Source organism: Pelodiscus sinensis, chromosome 24 (genome assembly GCF_049634645.1).
Source record: "Pelodiscus sinensis isolate JC-2024 chromosome 24, ASM4963464v1, whole genome shotgun sequence".
NCBI classification, from domain to species: Eukaryota; Metazoa; Chordata; order Testudines; family Trionychidae; genus Pelodiscus; species Pelodiscus sinensis.
The window spans coordinates 7853209-7874499 of NC_134734.1; the positions used below are offsets into that span (position 1 = coordinate 7853209).

The following is a 21291-nucleotide window of genomic DNA, read 5'->3' on the forward strand; positions in this document are numbered from 1 at the left end:
ACCATGCTGTGTATGCACAGATCACACTGCGCGGCTGTGCCAGCTTGTAATCTACTTGCCATGGGCGAGTAGATTACAATAATTGTCGAGCCCTGGCTATTAGCCAGGATAGGTAGGACTGGTGTCCCAGCCTCTGACAGGGGTTGGAAATGGGTGACAGGGAAGGGATCACTTGCTGATTCCCTGTTTTGTTCACTCCTTGGGGCACCTGGCATTGGCCACTGTCAGATGACAGGATACTGGGCTAGAAGGACCTTTGGTCTGACCCTGTGTGACTGTTCTTGTCATGGCCCATGGCTCTCAAACCCAGGTTTGCAGCATTCATGAGAAGCCACACACCAACACGGCTCCTGGTTTAGGGCCCTGATTTCCTGGCTTCCCAATCCAGCTTGACTCCAATACTCTGACTTGTAGTTCCTGAGCTCTTGTTTGTCTCTTGCCTCTCTCCCCCTGCTATTCTATTCTTGGCTGCTGACCCCCACCTGCAGATGCTGGTTCTGACCATCAGGTCAGGCCACCCATAACTGGGCTGTGATTCTTGGATTTTATGAATTTAGGGTGTCAATCTAGACCCCAGACATAAGGATCGATTTGTCATGGCTCCCCATGCTTTATGAAAATTGATTTATGAATATTAATATTATTATTAAGCCCATTGTGAATAATGGTTACAGTAGCAGGGAGCCACTGGGCATCTCTCTCTTTCATTAATTAAATGGGTGAAAATCTTTATGAGCCTTCTTTGTGTAAAGCTTTTCCACAGGCTAAGATGGATTGATTTGAGTTTGGATCCCTTTGAGGGTTGATATCCACGATGCTGAGCCGTCTCAAAGCTGATCTGGTTCGGGGTCTGTGCTGCTCTGGAGGGGAGCAGTAACCCCAGCTCTGTGCGTTGGCAGCACACCAGAGCATCTGTCCCAATAGGACAGGGTGGTGGGGAACCCTAGAGGACAGTGACATGATCAGCACACGGGCACAGCCATAAGAAAATTTCTGTGCTCCAGAAGCTGGATATGAGTCAACAGGGCACCCTTATAGCCAGGAGGCTAATGGCGTATTAGGTTACATTAGGAGGAGTGTTGCCAGCAGATCTAGAGAAGTGATTATTCCCCTTGATTCGACTCTGCAGAGGCTATAGCTGGAGTATTGCATCCAAGTAGTTACAAGGAGAGGCTGAGGGATTTGGGCTTATTTAGTCTACAGAAGAGAAGAGCAAGGGAGGATTTGACAACAACCTTAAACTTCCTGAAGGGAGGTTCCAGAGAGGAGGGAGAGAGGCTGTTCTCAGTGCTGACAGGTGACAGAACAAGGAGCAATGGACTCAAGTTCAAGTGCAGGAGGTCTAGGTTGGATATTAGGAAAAATGATTTCCCTAGGAGGGTGGGGAAGCGCTGGGACGGGTTCCCTAGGGAGATGGTGGAAACTCCATCCCTAGAAGTTTTTAAGTCCAGACTTGACAAAGCCCTGGCTGGGATGATTTAGTTGGGGCTGGTCCTGCTTTGCGCAGGGGGCTGGATTTGATGACTCCAGAGATGTCTTCCAGCCCCAGGAGTCTAACCCATTGCACGATTTACAAGGTTTTCATTACCGGCTTTGACCTCAATGACTTCCGCAGCGAATTCACACATTGGTCCCTGGAAACTGGATGGACATTTACATCGACCGTTGTCCCAGATTCCTCCATTCTGACATTCGGGGGTGTGGTCTTGCTTTGTTGTACTTTGAGTAGTGGTAGTGGTGGTACGTGGAGTGGTGGTTGTGGTTGTACTTTGGGTGGTAGTAGTGGTGGTTTGTGGGGTGGTGGTTGTGGTTGTACTTTGGGGGGCGGTAGTGGTGGTACGTGGAGTGGTGGTTGTGGTTGTACTTTGGGGGGCGGTAGTGGTGGTTTGTGGAGTGGTTGTTGTGGTTGTACTTTGGAAGGTGGTAGTGGTGGTTTGTGGAGTGGTGGTTGTGGTTGTACTTTGGATGGCGGTAGTGGGGGTTTGTGGAGTGGTGGTTGTGGTTGTACTTTGGATGGTGGTAGTGGTGGTACGTGGAGTGGTTGTTGTGGTTGTACTTTGGAAGGTGGTAGTGGTGGTTTGTGGAGTGGTGGTTGTGGTTGTACTTTGGATGGCGGTAGTGGGGGTTTGTGGAGTGGTGGTTGTGGTTGTACTTTGGGGGCCGGTAGCGGTGGTACGCGGTGTTGTGGTCAAGATACTGGTATGTGGTGTGGTGGCACTTGGGGACGTGATGAGAGAGGACACAGTGCTTGGGGAGGAGGTGACCAGTGAGGCAGTGGGTGGCCTGGTCGTGGTGGAGCTGGCAGTGCTGTTGGACTGTTCACATCGGGGACCGTAGTACGCAGGTGGGCAGATGCATTCAATTCCCACGGGAGTGCCCCCGTTCTGGCAGTCTCCGGAGGCATTGTAGAATTGACACAGATTGCCGTAGTGACCTGGCGGGCAGATGCATTTGGTGCCGATGGGAGTGCTGCCATTCTGGCACGCCGTGCTGTTGTCACTGGTGGCACACGTGGGACCAACGAAACCAGGGCGGCAGATGCACGTGACCCCATTGTACGTGCCACCATTCTGGCAGGAACCTGAAAGGGACAAACACACCATGGCTGGGAGTGGGAGCCAGGAACATCTCCCAATGACTATCTTGGGTACACATGAATTTGCCAGAGAAGGGGAGGCAGAATCCTGAAATCCCAGCTTGCAGACCCCCACTCTAACCCACCAGCACCCACACTGCTACCAGAGCCAGGGAGAGAACCCATGAGTCCTGGCCCCTGCACCCCCACCCCCACACTCTAACTACTAAGCCTCAGTCTCCTTTAGCCTTTTCTACATTAAAGATGTTTGCCCCAGTTTACATTATTAGGGTCTCATGTCAGGGAAGTGTAACTACAGATGGAATCTGCTCCAATTCCATTACACTCCTCTGCTTATACCGATGGATATTTCCCTAGTGTAGACAGGCTCTTAAACTCATGGTAGGGATCTGATCTCAGTTCCAGCAGGGTAACAGTGCAGCAACAAGCAACCACTCCAAAATTTACCCCAATGTAAATAAAGACTCAAAACCCCTCACTGACCCTCAGCGTGTGGTCTGCTGTCCTGTATAAAAGAGGATGGAGAATTTCACCTTGCACTAACGTGACCTCAATAGTGGCATCCAAATTGAATTGGAGGGCGCCGAGACACAGAGATGCTGCCACTGGCCTTGGGAGAAAGTTCTCATGGTTCATTGTTAAATCTCTGGGTTGAATTTGCCTGGCCAGAGCTGTAGCCAGCTAATGAGGTGCTTGACATGTTTCTGCAAAGCTGAGCTTTTAGCTCCAGAAATGTTTTCCCTAGCCCTCTTCAACATGCTCCTCAGTGAGCACCAGCTCTGGATTGAAAATGAGCTAGCGATTAAAAGGGTTGCAGACTGGTAGAGGGCGACTCTGCATTTACTAGAGCAAGATGCTGCCCTAGACGCAGACCAGGGAAAGATTCAGGCTACATTAATGTCAGAGAAGACTTGCTCAATATCATATATATAGTAGCCCAGTGTCTGAGAGTCTGTAACGCCGAAATGCTGGCTGTTCCCTCTGGGGGGGCGCTGTTGCCTGAAATGCTGGCTGTTCCCTCTGGGGGGCACTGTTGCCTGAAATGCTGGCTGTTCCTTCTGGGGGGCGCTGTTGCTGAAATGCTGGCTGTTCCCTCTGGGGGGGCGCTGTTGCTGAAATGCTGGCTGTTCCCTCTGGGGGGGCGCTGTTGCCTGAAATTCTGGCTGTTCCCTTAGGGCGGCCCATGCTGCATGGGGAGTGCAGGGCCCAAATAGCCGCTTGCGCCGCTTGCTCCCCCACAGCGGCCCAGATGTGCGGCACAGAAGTCAGCCGAGCGCCACGGCAGTAGGTGAATGGGGGCAGAGCGGTGATGTGCGGCGTGACAGCAGCTCCAGGCCCCACCCCCTGGCCATGAACGTCATCACCCTGCCCCCCTTCGCCTCCCACCGTGTCACTCGACTGACTTCTGCACCGCTCAGCCAGGCCGCCTCGTGGGAGCAGGATGCGCAAGCGACCATTTGGGCTCCACGCCCCCCATGCAGCACGAGGAACATGGAGCCCAAAAGGCCATTTGGGCTCCACGGTCCCCCGAGTGAGAAGCAGGAGAGGGAGGAAAAGAGAAAGAGAGAGAGAGAGAGAGAGAGAGAGAGAGGAGGCGGAGGAGAGCTGAAGGCAGTAGGAGGAGGAGAGAGAGAGAGACGGAGCGAGAGATCGGAGGCTCAGGAGAGAAGACTGACGTGGAGGAGAGACCTGAAAATCCCGGCTTCTGACGGACTAATTGTCTAGTAGCCCAGTGTCTGTGAGTCTGTAACGCTGAAATGCTGGCTGTTCCCTCTGGGCGGCGCTGTTGCTGAAATGCTGGTTGTTCCTCTGGGTGGTCCATGCTGCATTGGGAGTACGAGGCCCAAACGGCCGCTTCCTCCACGGTGACCTGGCTGAGCGGCTCAGAAGTCAGCCGAGTGCCACGGCAGGAGGCGAAGGGGGGTGGGGCAGTGACGTGTGGCGTGACAGCGGCTCCAGGCCCCGCCCCCAGCCGTAAACGTCACCGCCCCGCCCCCCTTCACCTTCAACCAGGAAGCCTAGTCCGAACTATCTAGTTCGTGCCGCGTGTAGCCGCGGGCACGGAGTCCACACTAGCGGACATTTAAAAATGGCGGCGCCCGGCAACATGCAAATGAAGCCCAGGAAATTCAAATCCCGGGCTTCATTTGCAAGTTCGTATGACTACATTAACCACCCTAGTTCAAACTAGGGTGGTAGTGCAGACATACCCTAAGAGTTCAAATGAAATAAGATCAGAGGAGACTCACTCTGGGTATGTCTAGACCACATGGTTCTGTTGACAGAGCTATGTAGATGAGTTTACAAGACATAGTAAACCTTGTGAAATGAGGTTTACCAAAGTGGTCGAGAAAGGCTTCCCTTGTGAACCACAGCATGTCCAGACTGCCCCACTCTGCCGCCAAACAGCTGATCAGCACAGCGCGGCGGCCATTTCGATGTAAATGAAGCGGCAATTTATTTAAATCACCGCTTCATTTTCCTATGTCTAGTAAACTCATCTACCTGGTTCCGTCAACAGAGCTATGGAGTCTAGACATACCCTCTATGGTTCAGGAGAGAAGGGTTATGCCACATGCACAAAACACAGTAGACAAGGCAAACAGCAGGCTTGCAACAGAGGGCCTACTCTGCATTTACTAGCCAATTAGCCTGTCATAAGACGGGATTTTCAGGTGTTCTCCCCTGACCTCTCTCGCTCTGTCTCTCTCTCTTTCTCTCCTCTTACTGCCTCCCACCCTCTCTCTCAGCTCTCCTCTGCCTCCTGCCTCTCTCTCCGTCTCTTTCTTTCTCTTCTCCCTCGCCTGCCTCTCACTCTCCCTTTCTTGTCTCCTCCTCCTCCTGCCTCTCTCTCCCCTCACTCTTCCCCTTCCCCTTCCCCCTCACTCTTCCCCTTCCCCTTCCCTCCCGCCGTGGCGCTTGGCTGAGTGCTGCCTGCTCAGCCGGGCTGCCGTGAAGGAGGGGGGCGGGGTGGTGACATACACGGCCCCGCTCCCTGGCCGTGTACGTCACCGCCCCCTTCCCCTCCCTCCGTGGCGGCTCGGCTGAGTGTTGCGTGCTCAGCCAGGCTGCCGCGGGGGAGGAGGGGTGGGGCAGTGATGTACACAGCCAGGGGGTGGGGCTGTCTACGTCACCGCCCCCCTTCCCGTGGCAGCCCGGCTGAGGGGCGCACCACGCAGCGCCATGGCAGGAGGAGGAAGGGGGGCCGTGACGTACACAGCCCCGCCCTCTGGCTGTATACATCACCGCCCCGCCCCCCTTCCTGTCCCACCAGGGCTCAGTTGAGCGGCGCAGCGCCAGCACTACTCAGCTAGGCCGCGGCCAGGGAGCAAGTGGCAGCAAGCGGCCGTTTGGGGTCCGGCTGCAGCCAGTGGCTGCACCCCTTCCCGCCTTGCCAGGTCTGCTTCCCGCCCCCCTCCTCCCGTCCAGCCCCACGGCCCCCAATCCCCCCCAGCTCTGCTTCCCGCCCCCTCTTCCTGCTGGCCAGCCCCATGGCCTCCTGGACACCCCCCAGCTCCTTCCCCCGCAAGCGTTGTTTCACTCCCCCTTCCTCCAGGCCCCCCCATCCTCCCCTCCAGCCCCACAGCCCCCGATCCCTCCCAGCTCTGCTTCCTGCCTCCCTTCTGGCCAGCTCCACCCCCCTTCCCCTCCCTGCATGGCACCCCGCCCCCCTTCCCCTCCCTCCATAGCACACTGCGCCGCTCAGCTGGGTCCAGCTGAGCGGCACTCCTGCCAGGCCAAGCTGAGCAGTGCTCCCACGCAGCAAGCAAGCATTTGGGGTCCACGCTGCACCCCCCCTTTTGCCAGGTCTGCTTCCCGCCCCATCCTCCTGTCCAGCCCACAGCCTCCAGAAACCCCCTGCCAGTGCTGCTTCCCTCCTCCCTTCCTCTGGGCCCCCTTATCCTCCACTACAGCCCCCTGCCGCCCGCTCTTCTTCCCGCCCCCCCCTTCCTGCCGGCCAGCTCCAGGGCCCCCTGGACATCCCCCGGCTCCCCTCCTGCCAGCTCTGCTTCCCTCCCTCCTTTCTCCGGGCCCACCCATCCTCCCCTCCAGCTCCACAGCCTCCAGCTCCACAGCCCCCAACCCCCCCAGCTCTGCTTCACACCCCCCTTCCAGCCAGCCCCTACCCCTTCCCCTCCCTGCGTGGTGCCCCGTCCCCCTTCCCCTCCCTCCGTGGCGCACTGCACCACTCAGCTGAGCAGCGCTCCCACCAGGTCCTGGCGGAGGAGCAAGTGGCAGCAAGCGGCCCTTTGGGGGCAAGCGCCGCTCAGGTGGGCCCGGTGGGAGCACTACTCAGCTGAGTGGTGCAGCATGCCACAGATGGAGAGGAAGGGGGCGGGGCTGACCAGAAGGGGGGTGGAAAGCAGAGCTGGGTGGGTTTGGGGATTGTGGGGATAGATGCAGGGGCCCAGAGGAAAGAGGGGGAAGCACCACAGGCGGGGAGGGGTTTCCAGGGAGCCTTGGGGCTGGTTGAACGGCCATGGAGGCAGGAGAAGGGGGGAGGGGCAATGACGTACATGGCCAGGTAGCGTGGCCGTGTACATCAGCGTTACAGATGCACAGACAATGGGCTACTATATATATGATATGTACAAACTGATACCTCAAGGTCACAAAAACAAATGTCCAAAAACTGCTCTTTGGTACTTCAACAGGGGTAGACACTGAATGTGCAATACACTAAAAAGACACGTGGGCAAGAGCCCAAGACATAACTAGAGTTTAGACTCACCTGGAACAGCGCTACCCCAGCTAGGTGTGCTCCAATCCTCAGTCGGGACGACACATGTGGGCATCACACAAGAAGAGGTCACAGGACAAGTAGTGCTGGGAGTGGAGGGGGGGGTGCTTGTAGCAGACAACAAGCAGGAGACAGTGACTGAATCAGTGGGGGTGACTGAAGCAGTGGGGGTGACTGAAACACAGGAGGTGGTTTCTCCAGCTGATGTCGTGGTAAACTGCGTAGTGGTTGTTTCAGTGCTGCTGGGAATGGTGGTGGTGGTGGTGCTTGTAGCAGACGATGTAGAGGAGGTTGTGATTGTCGCAGTCGGGGTGGAGGTAGAGGAGGTGGTGGTTATACCGGAGGAGGTGGAGGTGGTGCTGGTTATAGGAGTGAAGGTGGACGTGGAGGTGGAGGTGGTTGTTTCAACAGATGTGGAGGGGATAGTGGTAGAACCAGTGAAGGTGGACGTGGAGAGGCTGGTGGTTATAGCAGTGGAGGTGGTGGAGGTTGTAGGAGGGGAGGATGTAGTGGAGGGGGTGGTGGTTGTTCCAGTTGACGTGGTGGTTAAGGGAGTGGTGATTGTTGCAGTGCTGCTGGAAATTGAGGGGGTGGTACTTATGGCAGTGGAGGTGGTGGAAATTGTAGGAGGGTAGGAGGTAGAGAAGGGGGTGGAAGTTGTTGCAGTTGACGTGGTGGTTAAGGGAGTGGTGGTTGTTGCAGTGCTGCTGGGAGTTGAGGGGGTGGTACTTATGGCAGTGGAGGTGGTGGAAATTGTAGGAGGGTAGGAGGTAGAGAAGGGGGTGGAAGTTGTTCCAGTTGACGTGGTGGTTAAGGAAGTGGTGGTTGTTGCAGTGCTGCTGGGAGTGGAGGGGGTGGTGCTTGCAGCAGTCGGGGTTGTGGTGGAAGAGGTGGTGGTTAAACCGGTGGAGGTGGCGGTGGTTGTAGCGGTGGAGGTATAGGTGACGGTGGTTGTAGCTGTGGAGGTGGAGGTGGTGATTGAGGTGAAGGGAGTGGTGGTTATCGCAGTGGAGGAGGTGGTGGTTGTTCCAGTTGTCGTGGTGGTTAAAGGAGTGCTGATTGTTGCAGTACTGCTAGGAGTGGAGGGGGTGGTAGTCATGGAAGTGGAGGTGGAGGGGATGGCGGTTGTTCCAGTTGATGTGGTGGTTAAGGGAGTGCTGATTGTTGCAGTGCTGCTAGGAGTGGAGGGGGTGGTAGTTATGGAAGTGGAGGTGGAGGTGGAGGTGGTGGTGGAGGTGGAGGGGGTGGTGGTTGTTTCAACAGTTGATGTGGATGGGGTGGTTATTGTAGCAGTGGTGCTGGGAGTGGAGGGGGTGGTGCTTGCAGTAGTCGAGATGGTGGTGGAAGAGGTGGTGGTTAAACTGGTGGAGGTGGTGGTGGTTGTAGCGGTGGAAGTGGAGGTGGGAGTAGAGGTGAAGGAATTGGTGGTTATCGCAGTGAAGGGGGTGGTGGTTGTTTTAGCTGATGTTGTGGGTAAGGGACTGGTGATTGTTGCAGTGCTACTGGGAGTGGAGGGGGTGGTAGTTATGGAAGTGGAGGTGGAGGGGGTGGTGGTTGTAGCAGTGAAGGTGGAGGTGGTGGTTATCGCAGTGGAGGGGGTGGTAGTTGTAGGAGTGAAGGTGGAGGTGGAGGGGGTGGTGGTTGTTTCAACAGATGTGGAGGGGTTGGTGGTTGAACCAGTGAAGGTGGAGGGGATAGTGGTTGTTCCAGCTGACGTGGTGGTTAAGGGAGTGTTGATTGTTGCAGTGCTGCTAGGAGTGGACGTTTTGGTAGTTATGGAAGTGGAGCTGGAGGTGGAGGTGGAGGTGGAGGTGGTGGTGGTGGTTGTTTCAGTTGACATGGTGGTTAAGGGAGTGGTGGTTGTTGCAGTGCTGCTGGGAGTGGAGGGGGTGGTAGTTATGGAAGTGGAAGTGGAGATGGTGGTGGAGGTGGAGGTAGTGGAGGTTGTAGGAGGAGAGGAGGTAGTCAAGGGGGTGGAAGTTATTCCAGTTGACATGGTGGTTAAGGGAGTGGTGATTGTTGCAGTGCTGCTGGGAGTGGACGGGTTGGTAGTTATGGAAGTGGAGGTGGTGGTGGTTGTTTCAGTTGACGTGGTGGTTAAGGAAGTGGTGGTGGTTGCAGTGCTGCTGGGAGTGGAGTGGGTGGTGCTTGCAGCAGTCGGGGTGGTGGTGGAAGAGGTGGTGGTTAAACCGGTGGAAGTGGCGGTGGTTGTATCGGTGGAGGTCGAGGTTGAGGGGGTGGTGGTTGTTTCAACAGATGTGGAGGGGTTGGTGGTTGAAGCAGTGAAGGTGGAGGTGGAGGGGATGGTGGCTGTTCCAGTTGACGTGGTGGTTAAGGGAGTGCTGATTGTTGCAGTGCTGCTGGGGGTGGAGGGGGTGGTAGTTATAGAAGTGGAGGTGGAGATGGTGGTTAAGGTGGAGGGGGTTATGGTTGTTTCAACAGTTGATGTGGAGGGGGTGGTGATTGTAGCAGTGGTGCTGGGAGTGGAGAGGCTGGTGGTTATAGAAGTGGAGATGGTGGAGATTGTAGGAGGGGAGGAGGTAGTGAAGGGGGTGGAAGTTATTCCAGTTGACGTGGTGCTTAAGGGAGTGGTGATTGTTGCAGTGCTGCTGGGAGTGGACGGGTTGGTGTTTGTATCAGTCGGGGTGGTGGTTAAACCGGTGGAGGTGGCGGTGGTTGTAGCAGTGGAGGTGGAGGTGGCGGTGGTTGTAGCTGTGGAGGTCAAGGTGGAGGGGGTGGTGGTTGAAGCAGTGGAGGTGGAAGTGGAGGGGATGGTGGTTGTTCCAGTTGACGTGGTGGTTAAGGGAGTGGTGATTGTTGCAGTGCTGCTGGAAGTGGACGTGTTGGTAGTTATGGAAGTGGAGCTGGAGGTGGAGGTGGTGGTGGTTATTTCAGTGGACGTGGTGGTTAAGGGAGTGGTGGTTGTTGCAGTGCTGCTGGGAGTGGAGGCGGTGGTGCTTCCAGTAGTCGAGGTGGTGGTGGAAGAGGTGGTGGTTAAACCGGTGGAGGTGGCGGTGGTTTTAGCAGTGGAGGTGGAGGTGGCGGTTATCGCAGTGGAGGGGGTGGTAGTTGTAGGAGTGGACGTGGAGGGGGTGGTGGTTGTTTCAACAGATGTGGAGGGGTTGGTGGTTGAAGCAGTGGTGCTGGGAGTGGAGAGGCTAGTGGTTATAGAAGTGGAGGTGGTGGAAGCTGTAGGAGGGGAGGAGGTAGTGAAGGGGGTGGAAGTTGTTCCAGTTGACGTGGTGGTTAAGGGAGTGGTGATTGTCGCAGTGCTGCTGGGAGTGGACGTGTTGGTAGTTATGGAAGTGGAGCTGGAGGTGGAAGTGGAGGTGGTTGTTTCAGTGGACGTGGTGGTTAAGGGAGTGGTGGTTGTTGCAGTGCTGCTGGGAGTAGAGGGGGTGGTGCTTGCAGCAGTCGGAGTGGTTGTGGAAGAGGTGGTGGTTAAATCGGTGGAGGTGGCAGTGGTTGTAGTTGTGGAGGTGTAGGTGGCGGTGGTTGTAGCTGTGGAGGTCAAGGTGGAGTGGGTGGTGGTTGTTTCAATGGATGTGGAGGGGTTGGTGGTTGAAGCAGTGGAGGCGGAGGTGGAGGGGATTGTGGTTGTTCCAGTTGACATGGTGCTTAAGGGAGTGGTGGTTGTTGCAGTGCTGCTGGGAGTGGAGGCGGTGGTAGTTATGGAAGTGGAAGTGGAGATGGTGGTGGAGGTGGAGGGGATGGTGGTTGTTTCAACAGTTGATGTGGACGGGGTGGTTATTGTAGCAGTGGTGCTGGGAGTGGAGAGGCTGGTGGTTATAGAAGTGGAGGTGGTGGAGGTTGTAGGAGGGGAGGAGGTAGTGAAGGGGGTGGAAGTTATTCCAGTTGACGTGGTGCTTAAGGTAGTGGTGATTGTTGCAGTGCTGCTGGGAGTCGACGGGTTGGTAGTTATGGAAGTGGAAGTGGAGGTGGTGGCGGTTGTTTCAGTGGGCGTGGTGTTTAAGGGAGTGGTGGTTGTTGCAGTGCTGCTGGGAGTGGAGGGGTTGGTGCTTGCAGCAGTCGGGGTGGTGGTGGAAGAGGTGGTGGTTAAACCGGTGGAGGTGGCGGTGGTTGTAGCAGTGGAGGTGGAGGTGGCGGTGGTTGTAGCTGTGGAGGTCAAGGTGGAGGGGGTGGTGGTTGAAGCAGTAGAGGTAGAAGTGGAGGGGATGGTGGTTGTTCCAGTTGACGTGGTAGTTAAGGGAGTGGTGATTGTTGCAGTGCTGCTGGGAGTGGACGTGTTGGTAGTTATTGAAGTGGAGCTGGAGGTGGAGGTGGTGGTGGTTGTTTCAGTGGACGTGGTGGTTAATGGAGTGGTGGTTGTTGCAGTGCTGCTGGGAGTGGAGGCGGTGGTGCTTGCAGTAGTCGAGGTGGTGGTGGAAGAGGTGGTGGTTAAACCGGTGGAGGTGGCGGTGGTTTTAGCAGTGGAGGTGGCGGTTACCGCAGTGGAGGGGGTGGTAGTTGTAGGAGTGGACGTGGAGGGGGTGGTAATTGTTTCAACAGATGTGGAGGGGTTGGTGGTTGAAGCAGTGGTGCTGGGAGTGGAGAGGCTAGTGGTTATAGAAGTGGAGGTGGTGGAGGTTGTAGGAGGGGAGGAGGTAGTGAAGGGGGTGGAAGTTGTTCTAGTTGACGTGGTGGTTAAGGGAGTGGTGATTGTCGCAGTGCTGCTGGGAGTGGACGTGTTGGTAGTTATGGAAGTGGAGGTGGAGGTGGTGGTGGTTGTTTCAGTGGACGTGGTGGTTAAGGGAGTGGTGTTTGTTGCAGTGCTGCTGGGAGTAGAGGGGGTGGTGCTTGCAGCAGTCGGAGTGGTGGTGGAAGAGGTGGTGGTTAAATCGGTGGAGGTGGCAGTGGTTGTAGTAGTGGAGGTGTAAGTGGCGGTGGTTGTAGCTGTGGAGGTCAAAGTGGAGTGGGTGGTGGTTGTTTCAATGGATGTGGAGGGGTTTGTGGTTGAAGCAGTGGAGGCGGAGGTGGAGGGGATGGTGGTTGTTCCAGTTGACATGGTGGTTAAGGGAGTGGTGGTTGTTGCAGTGCTGCTGGGAGTGGAGGCGATGGTAGTTATGGAAGTGGAAGTGGAGATGGTGGTGGAGGTGGAGGGAGTGGTGGTTCTTTCAACAGTTGATGTGGACGGAGTGGTTATTGTAGCAGTGGTGCTGGGAGTGGAGAGGCTGGTGGTTATAGAAGTGGAGATGGTGGAGATTGTAGGAGGGGAGGAGGTAGTGAAGGGGGTGGAAGTTATTCCAGTTGACGTGGTGCTTAAGGGAGTGGTGATTGTTGCAGTGCTGCTGGGAGTGGACGGGTTGGTGTTTGTATCAGTCGGGGTGGTGGTTAAACCGGTGGAGGTGGCGGTGGTTGTAGCAGTGGAGGTGGAGGTGGCGGTGGTTGTAGCTGTGGAGGTCAAGGTGGAGGGGGTGGTGGTTGAAGCAGTGGAGGTGGAAGTGGAGGGGATGGTGGTTGTTCCAGTTGACGTGGTGGTTAAGGGAGTGGTGATTGTTGCAGTGCTGCTGGAAGTGGACGTGTTGGTAGTTATGGAAGTGGAGCTGGAGGTGGAGGTGGTGGTGGTTATTTCAGTGGACGTGGTGGTTAAGGGAGTGGTGGTTGTTGCAGTGCTGCTGGGAGTGGAGGCGGTGGTGCTTCCAGTAGTCGAGGTGGTGGTGGAAGAGGTGGTGGTTAAACCGGTGGAGGTGGCGGTGGTTTTAGCAGTGGAGGTGGAGGTGGCGGTTATCGCAGTGGAGGGGGTGGTAGTTGTAGGAGTGGACGTGGAGGGGGTGGTGGTTGTTTCAACAGATGTGGAGGGGTTGGTGGTTGAAGCAGTGGTGCTGGGAGTGGAGAGGCTAGTGGTTATAGAAGTGGAGGTGGTGGAAGCTGTAGGAGGGGAGGAGGTAGTGAAGGGGGTGGAAGTTGTTCCAGTTGACGTGGTGGTTAAGGGAGTGGTGATTGTCGCAGTGCTGCTGGGAGTGGACGTGTTGGTAGTTATGGAAGTGGAGCTGGAGGTGGAAGTGGAGGTGGTTGTTTCAGTGGACGTGGTGGTTAAGGGAGTGGTGGTTGTTGCAGTGCTGCTGGGAGTAGAGGGGGTGGTGCTTGCAGCAGTCGGAGTGGTTGTGGAAGAGGTGGTGGTTAAATCGGTGGAGGTGGCAGTGGTTGTAGTTGTGGAGGTGTAGGTGGCGGTGGTTGTAGCTGTGGAGGTCAAGGTGGAGTGGGTGGTGGTTGTTTCAATGGATGTGGAGGGGTTGGTGGTTGAAGCAGTGGAGGCGGAGGTGGAGGGGATTGTGGTTGTTCCAGTTGACATGGTGCTTAAGGGAGTGGTGGTTGTTGCAGTGCTGCTGGGAGTGGAGGCGGTGGTAGTTATGGAAGTGGAAGTGGAGATGGTGGTGGAGGTGGAGGGGATGGTGGTTGTTTCAACAGTTGATGTGGACGGGGTGGTTATTGTAGCAGTGGTGCTGGGAGTGGAGAGGCTGGTGGTTATAGAAGTGGAGGTGGTGGAGGTTGTAGGAGGGGAGGAGGTAGTGAAGGGGGTGGAAGTTATTCCAGTTGACGTGGTGCTTAAGGTAGTGGTGATTGTTGCAGTGCTGCTGGGAGTCGACGGGTTGGTAGTTATGGAAGTGGAAGTGGAGGTGGTGGCGGTTGTTTCAGTGGGCGTGGTGTTTAAGGGAGTGGTGGTTGTTGCAGTGCTGCTGGGAGTGGAGGGGTTGGTGCTTGCAGCAGTCGGGGTGGTGGTGGAAGAGGTGGTGGTTAAACCGGTGGAGGTGGCGGTGGTTGTAGCAGTGGAGGTGGAGGTGGCGGTGGTTGTAGCTGTGGAGGTCAAGGTGGAGGGGGTGGTGGTTGAAGCAGTAGAGGTAGAAGTGGAGGGGATGGTGGTTGTTCCAGTTGACGTGGTAGTTAAGGGAGTGGTGATTGTTGCAGTGCTGCTGGGAGTGGACGTGTTGGTAGTTATTGAAGTGGAGCTGGAGGTGGAGGTGGTGGTGGTTGTTTCAGTGGACGTGGTGGTTAATGGAGTGGTGGTTGTTGCAGTGCTGCTGGGAGTGGAGGCGGTGGTGCTTGCAGTAGTCGAGGTGGTGGTGGAAGAGGTGGTGGTTAAACCGGTGGAGGTGGCGGTGGTTTTAGCAGTGGAGGTGGCGGTTACCGCAGTGGAGGGGGTGGTAGTTGTAGGAGTGGACGTGGAGGGGGTGGTAATTGTTTCAACAGATGTGGAGGGGTTGGTGGTTGAAGCAGTGGTGCTGGGAGTGGAGAGGCTAGTGGTTATAGAAGTGGAGGTGGTGGAGGTTGTAGGAGGGGAGGAGGTAGTGAAGGGGGTGGAAGTTGTTCTAGTTGACGTGGTGGTTAAGGGAGTGGTGATTGTCGCAGTGCTGCTGGGAGTGGACGTGTTGGTAGTTATGGAAGTGGAGGTGGAGGTGGTGGTGGTTGTTTCAGTGGACGTGGTGGTTAAGGGAGTGGTGTTTGTTGCAGTGCTGCTGGGAGTAGAGGGGGTGGTGCTTGCAGCAGTCGGAGTGGTGGTGGAAGAGGTGGTGGTTAAATCGGTGGAGGTGGCAGTGGTTGTAGTAGTGGAGGTGTAAGTGGCGGTGGTTGTAGCTGTGGAGGTCAAAGTGGAGTGGGTGGTGGTTGTTTCAATGGATGTGGAGGGGTTTGTGGTTGAAGCAGTGGAGGCGGAGGTGGAGGGGATGGTGGTTGTTCCAGTTGACATGGTGGTTAAGGGAGTGGTGGTTGTTGCAGTGCTGCTGGGAGTGGAGGCGATGGTAGTTATGGAAGTGGAAGTGGAGATGGTGGTGGAGGTGGAGGGAGTGGTGGTTCTTTCAACAGTTGATGTGGACGGAGTGGTTATTGTAGCAGTGGTGCTGGGAGTGGAGAGGCTGGTGGTTATAGCAGTGGAGGTGGTGGAGGTTGTAGGAGGGGAGGAGGTAGTGAAGGGGGTGGAAGTTGTTCCAGTTGACGTGGTGGTTAAGGGAGTGGTGATTGTTGAAGTGCTGCTGGGAGTGGACGGATTGGTAGTTATGGAAGTGGAGGTGGAGGTGGTGGTGGTTGTTTCAGTGGACGTGGTGCTTAAGGGAGTGGTGGTTGTTGCAGTGCTGCTGGGAGTGGAGGGGGGGGTGGAAGAGGTGGTGGTTAAACCGGTGGAGGTGGCGGTGGTTGTAGCAGTGGAGGTGTAGGTGGGGGTGGTTGTAGCTGTGGAGGTCAAGGTGGAGGGGGTGGTGGTTGAAGTAGTGGAGGTGGAGGTGGAGGGGATGGTGGTTGTTCCAGTTGACATGGTGGTTAAGGGAGTGGTGGTTGTTGCAGTGCTGCTGGGAGTGGAGGCGGTGGTAGTTATGGAAGTGGAAGTGGAGATGGTGGTGGAGGTGGAGGGAGTGGTGGTTCTTTCAACAGTTGATGTGGACGGAGTGGTTATTGTAGCAGTGGTGCTGGGAGTGGAGAGGCTGGTGGTTATAGCAGTGGAGGTGGTGGAGGTTGTAGGAGGGGAGGAGGTAGTGAAGGGGGTGGAAGTTGTTCCAGTTGACGTGGTGGTTAAGGGAGTGGTGATTGTTGAAGTGCTGCTGGGAGTGGACGGATTGGTAGTTATGGAAGTGGAGGTGGAGGTGGAGGTGGTGGTGGTTGTTTCAGTGGACGTGGTGGTTAAGGGAGTGGTGGTTGCTGCAGTGCTGCTGGGAGTGGAGGGGGTGGTAGTTATGGAAGTTGAAGTGGAGATGGTGGTGGAGGTGGAGGGGGTGGTGATTGTTTCAGCAGTTGATGTGGACTGGGTGGTTATTGTAGCAGTGGTGCTGGGAGTGGAGAGGCTGGTGGTTATAGACGTAGAGGTGGTGGAGGTTGTAGGAGGGGAGGAGGTACTGAAGGGGGTGGAAGTTATTCCAGTTGACACGGTGGTTAAGGGAGTGGTGATTGTTGAAGTGCTGCTGGGAGTGGACGGATTCGTAGTTATGGAAGTGGAGGTGGAAGTGGAGGTGGTTGTTTCAGTGGACGTGGTGCTTAAGGGAGTGGTGGTTGTTGCAGTGCTGCTGGGAGTAGAGGGGGTGGTGCTTGCAGCAGTCGGAGTGGTGGTGGAAGAGGTGGTGGTTAAATCGGTGGAGGTGGCAGTGGTTGTAGTAGTGGAGGTGTAAGTGGCGGTGGTTGTAGCTGTGGAGGTCAAAGTGGAGTGGGTGGTGGTTGTTTCAATGGATGTGGAGGGGTTTGTGGTTGAAGCAGTGGAGGCGGAGGTGGAGGGGATGGTGGTTGTTCCAGTTGACATGGTGGTTAAGGGAGTGGTGGTTGTTGCAGTGCTGCTGGGAGTGGAGGCGGTGGTAGTTATGGAAGTGGAAGTGGAGATGGTGGTGGAGGTGGAGGGAGTGGTGGTTCTTTCAACAGTTGATGTGGACGGAGTGGTTATTGTAGCAGTGGTGCTGGGAGTGGAGAGGCTGGTGGTTATAGCAGTGGAGGTGGTGGAGGTTGTAGGAGGGGAGGAGGTAGTGAAGGGGGTGGAAGTTGTTCCAGTTGACGTGGTGGTTAAGGGAGTGGTGATTGTTGAAGTGCTGCTGGGAGTGGACGGATTGGTAGTTATGGAAGTGGAGGTGGAGGTGGAGGTGGTGGTGGTTGTTTCAGTGGACGTGGTGGTTAAGGGAGTGGTGGTTGCTGCAGTGCTGCTGGGAGTGGAGGGGGTGGTAGTTATGGAAGTTGAAGTGGAGATGGTGGTGGAGGTGGAGGGGGTGGTGATTGTTTCAGCAGTTGATGTGGACTGGGTGGTTATTGTAGCAGTGGTGCTGGGAGTGGAGAGGCTGGTGGTTATAGACGTAGAGGTGGTGGAGGTTGTAGGAGGGGAGGAGGTACTGAAGGGGGTGGAAGTTATTCCAGTTGACGTGGTGCTTAAGGGAGTGGTGATTGTCGCAGTGCTGCTGGGAGTCGACGGGTTAGTAGTTATGGAAGTGGAGGTGGAGGTGGTGGTGGTTGTTTCAGTGGCCGTGGTGCTTAAGGGAGTGGTGGTTGTTGCAGTGCTGCTGGGAGTGGAGGGGGTGGTGCTTGCAGCAGTCGGGGTGGTGGTGGAAGAGGTGGTGGTTAAACCGGTGGAGGTGGCGGTGGTTGTAGTAGTGGAGGTGGAGGTGGCGGTGGTTGTAGCTGTGGAGGTCAAGGTGGAGGGGGTGGTGGTTGAAGTAGTGGAGGTGGAGGTGGAGGGGATGGTGGTTGTTCCAGTTGCCGTGGTTAAGGGGGTGGTGATTGTTGCAGTGCTGATGGGAGTGGACGGGTTGGTAGTTATGGAAGTGAAGGTGGAGGTGGTGGTGGTTGTTTCAGTTGACTTGGTGATTAAGGGAGTGGTGGTTGCTGCAGTGCTGCTGGGAGTGGAGGGGGTGGTAGTTATGGAAGTTGATGTGGAGATGGTGGTGGAGGTGGAGGGGGTGGTGATTGTTTCAACAGTTGATGTGGACTGGGTGGTTATTGTAGCAGTGGTGCTGGGAGTGCAGAGGCTGGTGGTTATAGAAGTGGAGGTGTTGGAGGTTGTAGGAGGGGAGGAGGTAGTGAAGGGGGTGGAAGTTATTCCAGTTGACGTGGTGCTTAAGGGAGTGGTGATTGTCGCAGTGCTACTGGGAGTCGACGGGTTGGTAGTTATGGAAGTGGAGGTGGTGGTGGTTGTTTCAGTGGCCGTGGTGCTTAAGGGAGTGGTGGTTGTTGCAGTGCTGCTGGGAGTGGAGGGGGTGGTGCTTGCAGCAGTCGGGGTGGTGGTGGAAGAGGTGGTGGTTAAACCGGTGGAGGTGGCGGTGGTTGTAGCAGTGGAGATGGAGGTGGCGGTGGTTGTAGCTGTGGAGGTCAAGGTGGAGGGGGTGGTGGTTGAAGTAGTGGAGGTGGAGATGGAGGGGATGGTGGTTGTTCCAGTTGACGTGGTGGTTAAGGGAGTGGTGATTGTTGCAGTGCTGATGGGAGTGGACGGGTTGGTAGTTATGGAAGTGAAGGTGGAGGTGGTGGTGGTTGTTTCAGTTGACGTGGTGGTTAAGGGAGTGGTGGTTGCTACAGTGCTGCTGGCAGTGGAGGGGGTGGTAGTTATGGAAGTTGAAGTGGAGATGGTGGTGGAGGTGGAGGGGGTGGTGATTGTTTCAACAGTTGATGTGGACTGGGTGGTTATTGTAGCAGTGGTGCTGGGAGTGGAGAGGCTGGTGGTTATAGAAGTGGAGGTGGTGGAGGTTGTATGAGGTGAGGAGGTAGTGAAGGGTGTGGAAGTTATTCCAGTTGACGTGGTGCTTAAGGGAGTGGTGATTGTTGCAGTGCTGCTGGGAGTGGACGGGTTGGTAGTTATGGACGTGGAGGTGGAGGTGGTGGTGGAGGTGGAGCTGCTGCTGGTTGTTTCAGTGGATGTGGTGGTTAAGGGAGTGCTGATTGTTGCAGTGCTGCTAGGAGTGGAGGCGGTGGTAGCTATGGAAGTGGAGGTGGAGGGGCTGGTGGTTGTTTCAACAGTTGATGTGGACGGGGTGGTTATTGTAGCAGTGGAGGTGGAGGGGATGGTGGTTGTTCCAGTTGACGTGGTGGTTAAGGGAGTGGTGATTGTTGCAGTGCTGCTGGGAGGGGATGGAGTGGTGCTTTTAGTGGTCGAGGTGGTGGTGGAAGAGGTGGTGGTTAAACCGGTGGAGGTGGCGGTGGTTTTAGCAGTGGAGGTGGAGGTGGCGGTTATCGCAGTGGAGGGGGTGGTAGTTGTAGGAGTGGAGGTGGAAAGGGTGGTGGTTGTTTCAACAGATGTGGAGGGGTTGGTGGTTGAAGCAGAGGAGGTGGAGGTGGAGGGGGTCGTGGTTGTTCCAGTTGACGTGGTGGTTAAGGGAGTGGTGATTGTTGCAGTGCTGCTGGGAGTGGACGGGTTGGTAGTTATGGAAGTGGAGGTGGAGGTGTTGGTGGTTGTTTCAGTTGACATGGTGGTCAAGGGAGTGGTGGTTGTTGCAGTGCTGCTGGGAGTGGAGCGGGTGGTGCTTGCAGCAGTCGGGGTGGTGGTGGAAGAGGTGCTGGTTAAACCGGTCGAGGTGGCGGTGGTTGTACCAGTGGAGGTTGAGGGTGTGGTGGTTGTTCCAACAGATGTGGAGGGGTTGGTGGTTGAAGTAGTGAAGGTGGAGGTGGAGGGGGTCGTGGTTGTTCCAGTTGACGTGGTGCTTAAGGGAGTGGTGATTGTTGCAGTGCTGCTGGGAGTGGACGGGTTGGTAGTTATGGAAGTGGAGGTGGAGGTGGTGGTGGTTGTTTCTGTTGATGTGGTGGTTAAGGGAGTGGTGGTTGTTGCAGTGCTGCTGGGAGTGGAGGGGGTGGTGCTTGCAGCAGTCGGGATGGTGGTGGAAGAGGTGGTGGTTAAACCGGTGGAGGTGGCGGTGGTTGTAGCAGTGGAGGTGGAGGTGGTGGTTATCGTAGTGGAGGGGGTGGTGGTTGAAGAAGTGAATGTGGAGGTGGAGGGGATGGTGGTTGTTCCAGTTGACGTGGTGCTTAAGGGAGTGGTGATTGTTGCAGTGCTGCTGGGAGTGGACGGGTTGGTAGTTATGGAAGTGGAGGTGGAGGTGGTGGTGGTTGTTTCTGTTGATGTGGTGGTTAAGGGAGTGGTGGTTGTTGCAGTGCTGCTGGGAGTGGAGGGGGTGGTGCTTGCAGCAGTCGGGGTGGTGGTGGAAGAGGTGGTGGTTAAACCGGTGGAGGTGGCGGTGGTTGTAGCAGTGGAGGTGGAGGTGGTGGTTATCGTAGTGGAGGGGGTGGTGGTTGAAGAAGTGAATGTGGAGGTGGAGGGGATGGTGGTTGTTCCAGTTGACGTGGTGGTTAAGGGAGTGGTGATTGTTGCAGTGCTGCTGGAAGTGGAGGGGGTGGTGCTTGTTACAGTCGCAATGGTAGTGGAGGAGGTGATTGTTAAACTAGTGGAGGTTGAGGTGCTGGTGCTTATGGGAGTGGATGTGGAGGTGGAGGGGGTGTTGGTTGTTTCAACAGTTGATGTGGATGGTGTGGTTATTGTTGCAGTGTTGCTGGGAGTGGAGGGGTTGATGCTTGTAGCAGAGGACGTGGAGGGGGTGGTGATTGTCGCAGTGGGGGTGGAGGTGGAGGAAGTGGAGGTTATACCAGTGGAGGTGGAGGGGGGGGTGGTTGTTTCAACAGTTGATGTGGAGGGGGTAGTGATTGTTGGAGCAGAGGTGGAGGTGGAGGAAGTGGTGGTTATAGTAAGGGAGGTGGCGGTAGAGGGGGTGGTATTTGTTTCAAGAGAGGTGATTGTAGCAGTGAAGGTGGAGGTGGAAGCTGTGGGGGTTGTTCCAATTGAAGTGGAGGGGATTGTAATTGTAGCAGTGGGGGGGGAGGTGGACGAGGTGGTTGTGATAGAGGTGGAGGTGGTGTTGTTTGTTGTAGGAGTGGAGGTGGAGGTGGAGGGGATAGTGGTTGTTTCAGCAGTTGGTGTGGAGGGGGTAGTGATTGTAGCAGTGACTGTGGTAAAGGGGGTGGTGGTTGTTGCAGTGGTGCTGGGAGTGGAAGGGGTGGTGCTTGTAGCAGAGGACCTGAAGGGGGTGGTGACTGTCGCAGTGGGTGTGGAGGTGGAGTAGGTGGTGGTTAAACCAGTGGAGATGGAGGGGGTGGTGGTTGTAGAAGTGGAGGTGGAGGTGATTGGTGTAGTGGTTGTAGCAGTGGCGGTGGAGGTGGAGGGGGGGTTGGTTGGTGGAGTGGATGTCCCACAATATTCACAACGTGAGCCCCAGGTCCCTGGCGGGCAGACGCAGTCTATGCCTGTGGGGGTGCCTCCATTGTGGCAGTCCTGGCAGCTGTCCCTGCAGTCGCAGTGCTCCCCGGCGTAGCCCGGAGGACAGAAGCAGCGGTGTCCGATGGCTGTGCCACCGTGCTGGCAGAACGTGGTGGGGTCGAAGCACTCACAGTGGTCGCCCCACCAGCCCCAGGGGCAGATGCACGCTGTGCCGTTGGGAGTTCCACCGTGCAGGCAGGACACTGGAAGAAACATTTCCCCACCTAATTTTTACCATGTCCTTGAAGTAAACAGGCCTGTTCC

At 56.1% G+C, this 21291-nt stretch overlaps 1 protein-coding gene across 1 annotated transcript in view; it reads right to left on the reverse strand.

The window, feature by feature from the left end:
- Positions 1-21291, reverse strand: part of LOC142818204 (uncharacterized) — a 48296-nt gene that overhangs the window by 16611 nt on the left and 10394 nt on the right. The window contains exons 3-4 of the mRNA XM_075908273.1: positions 7329-21230; positions 1589-2581 (exon numbers count right to left, since the gene is read on the reverse strand). Coding sequence (XP_075764388.1) covers positions 1589-2581; positions 7329-21230 — 14895 coding nt within the window. The remainder of the gene's footprint in view (positions 1-1588; positions 2582-7328; positions 21231-21291) is intronic.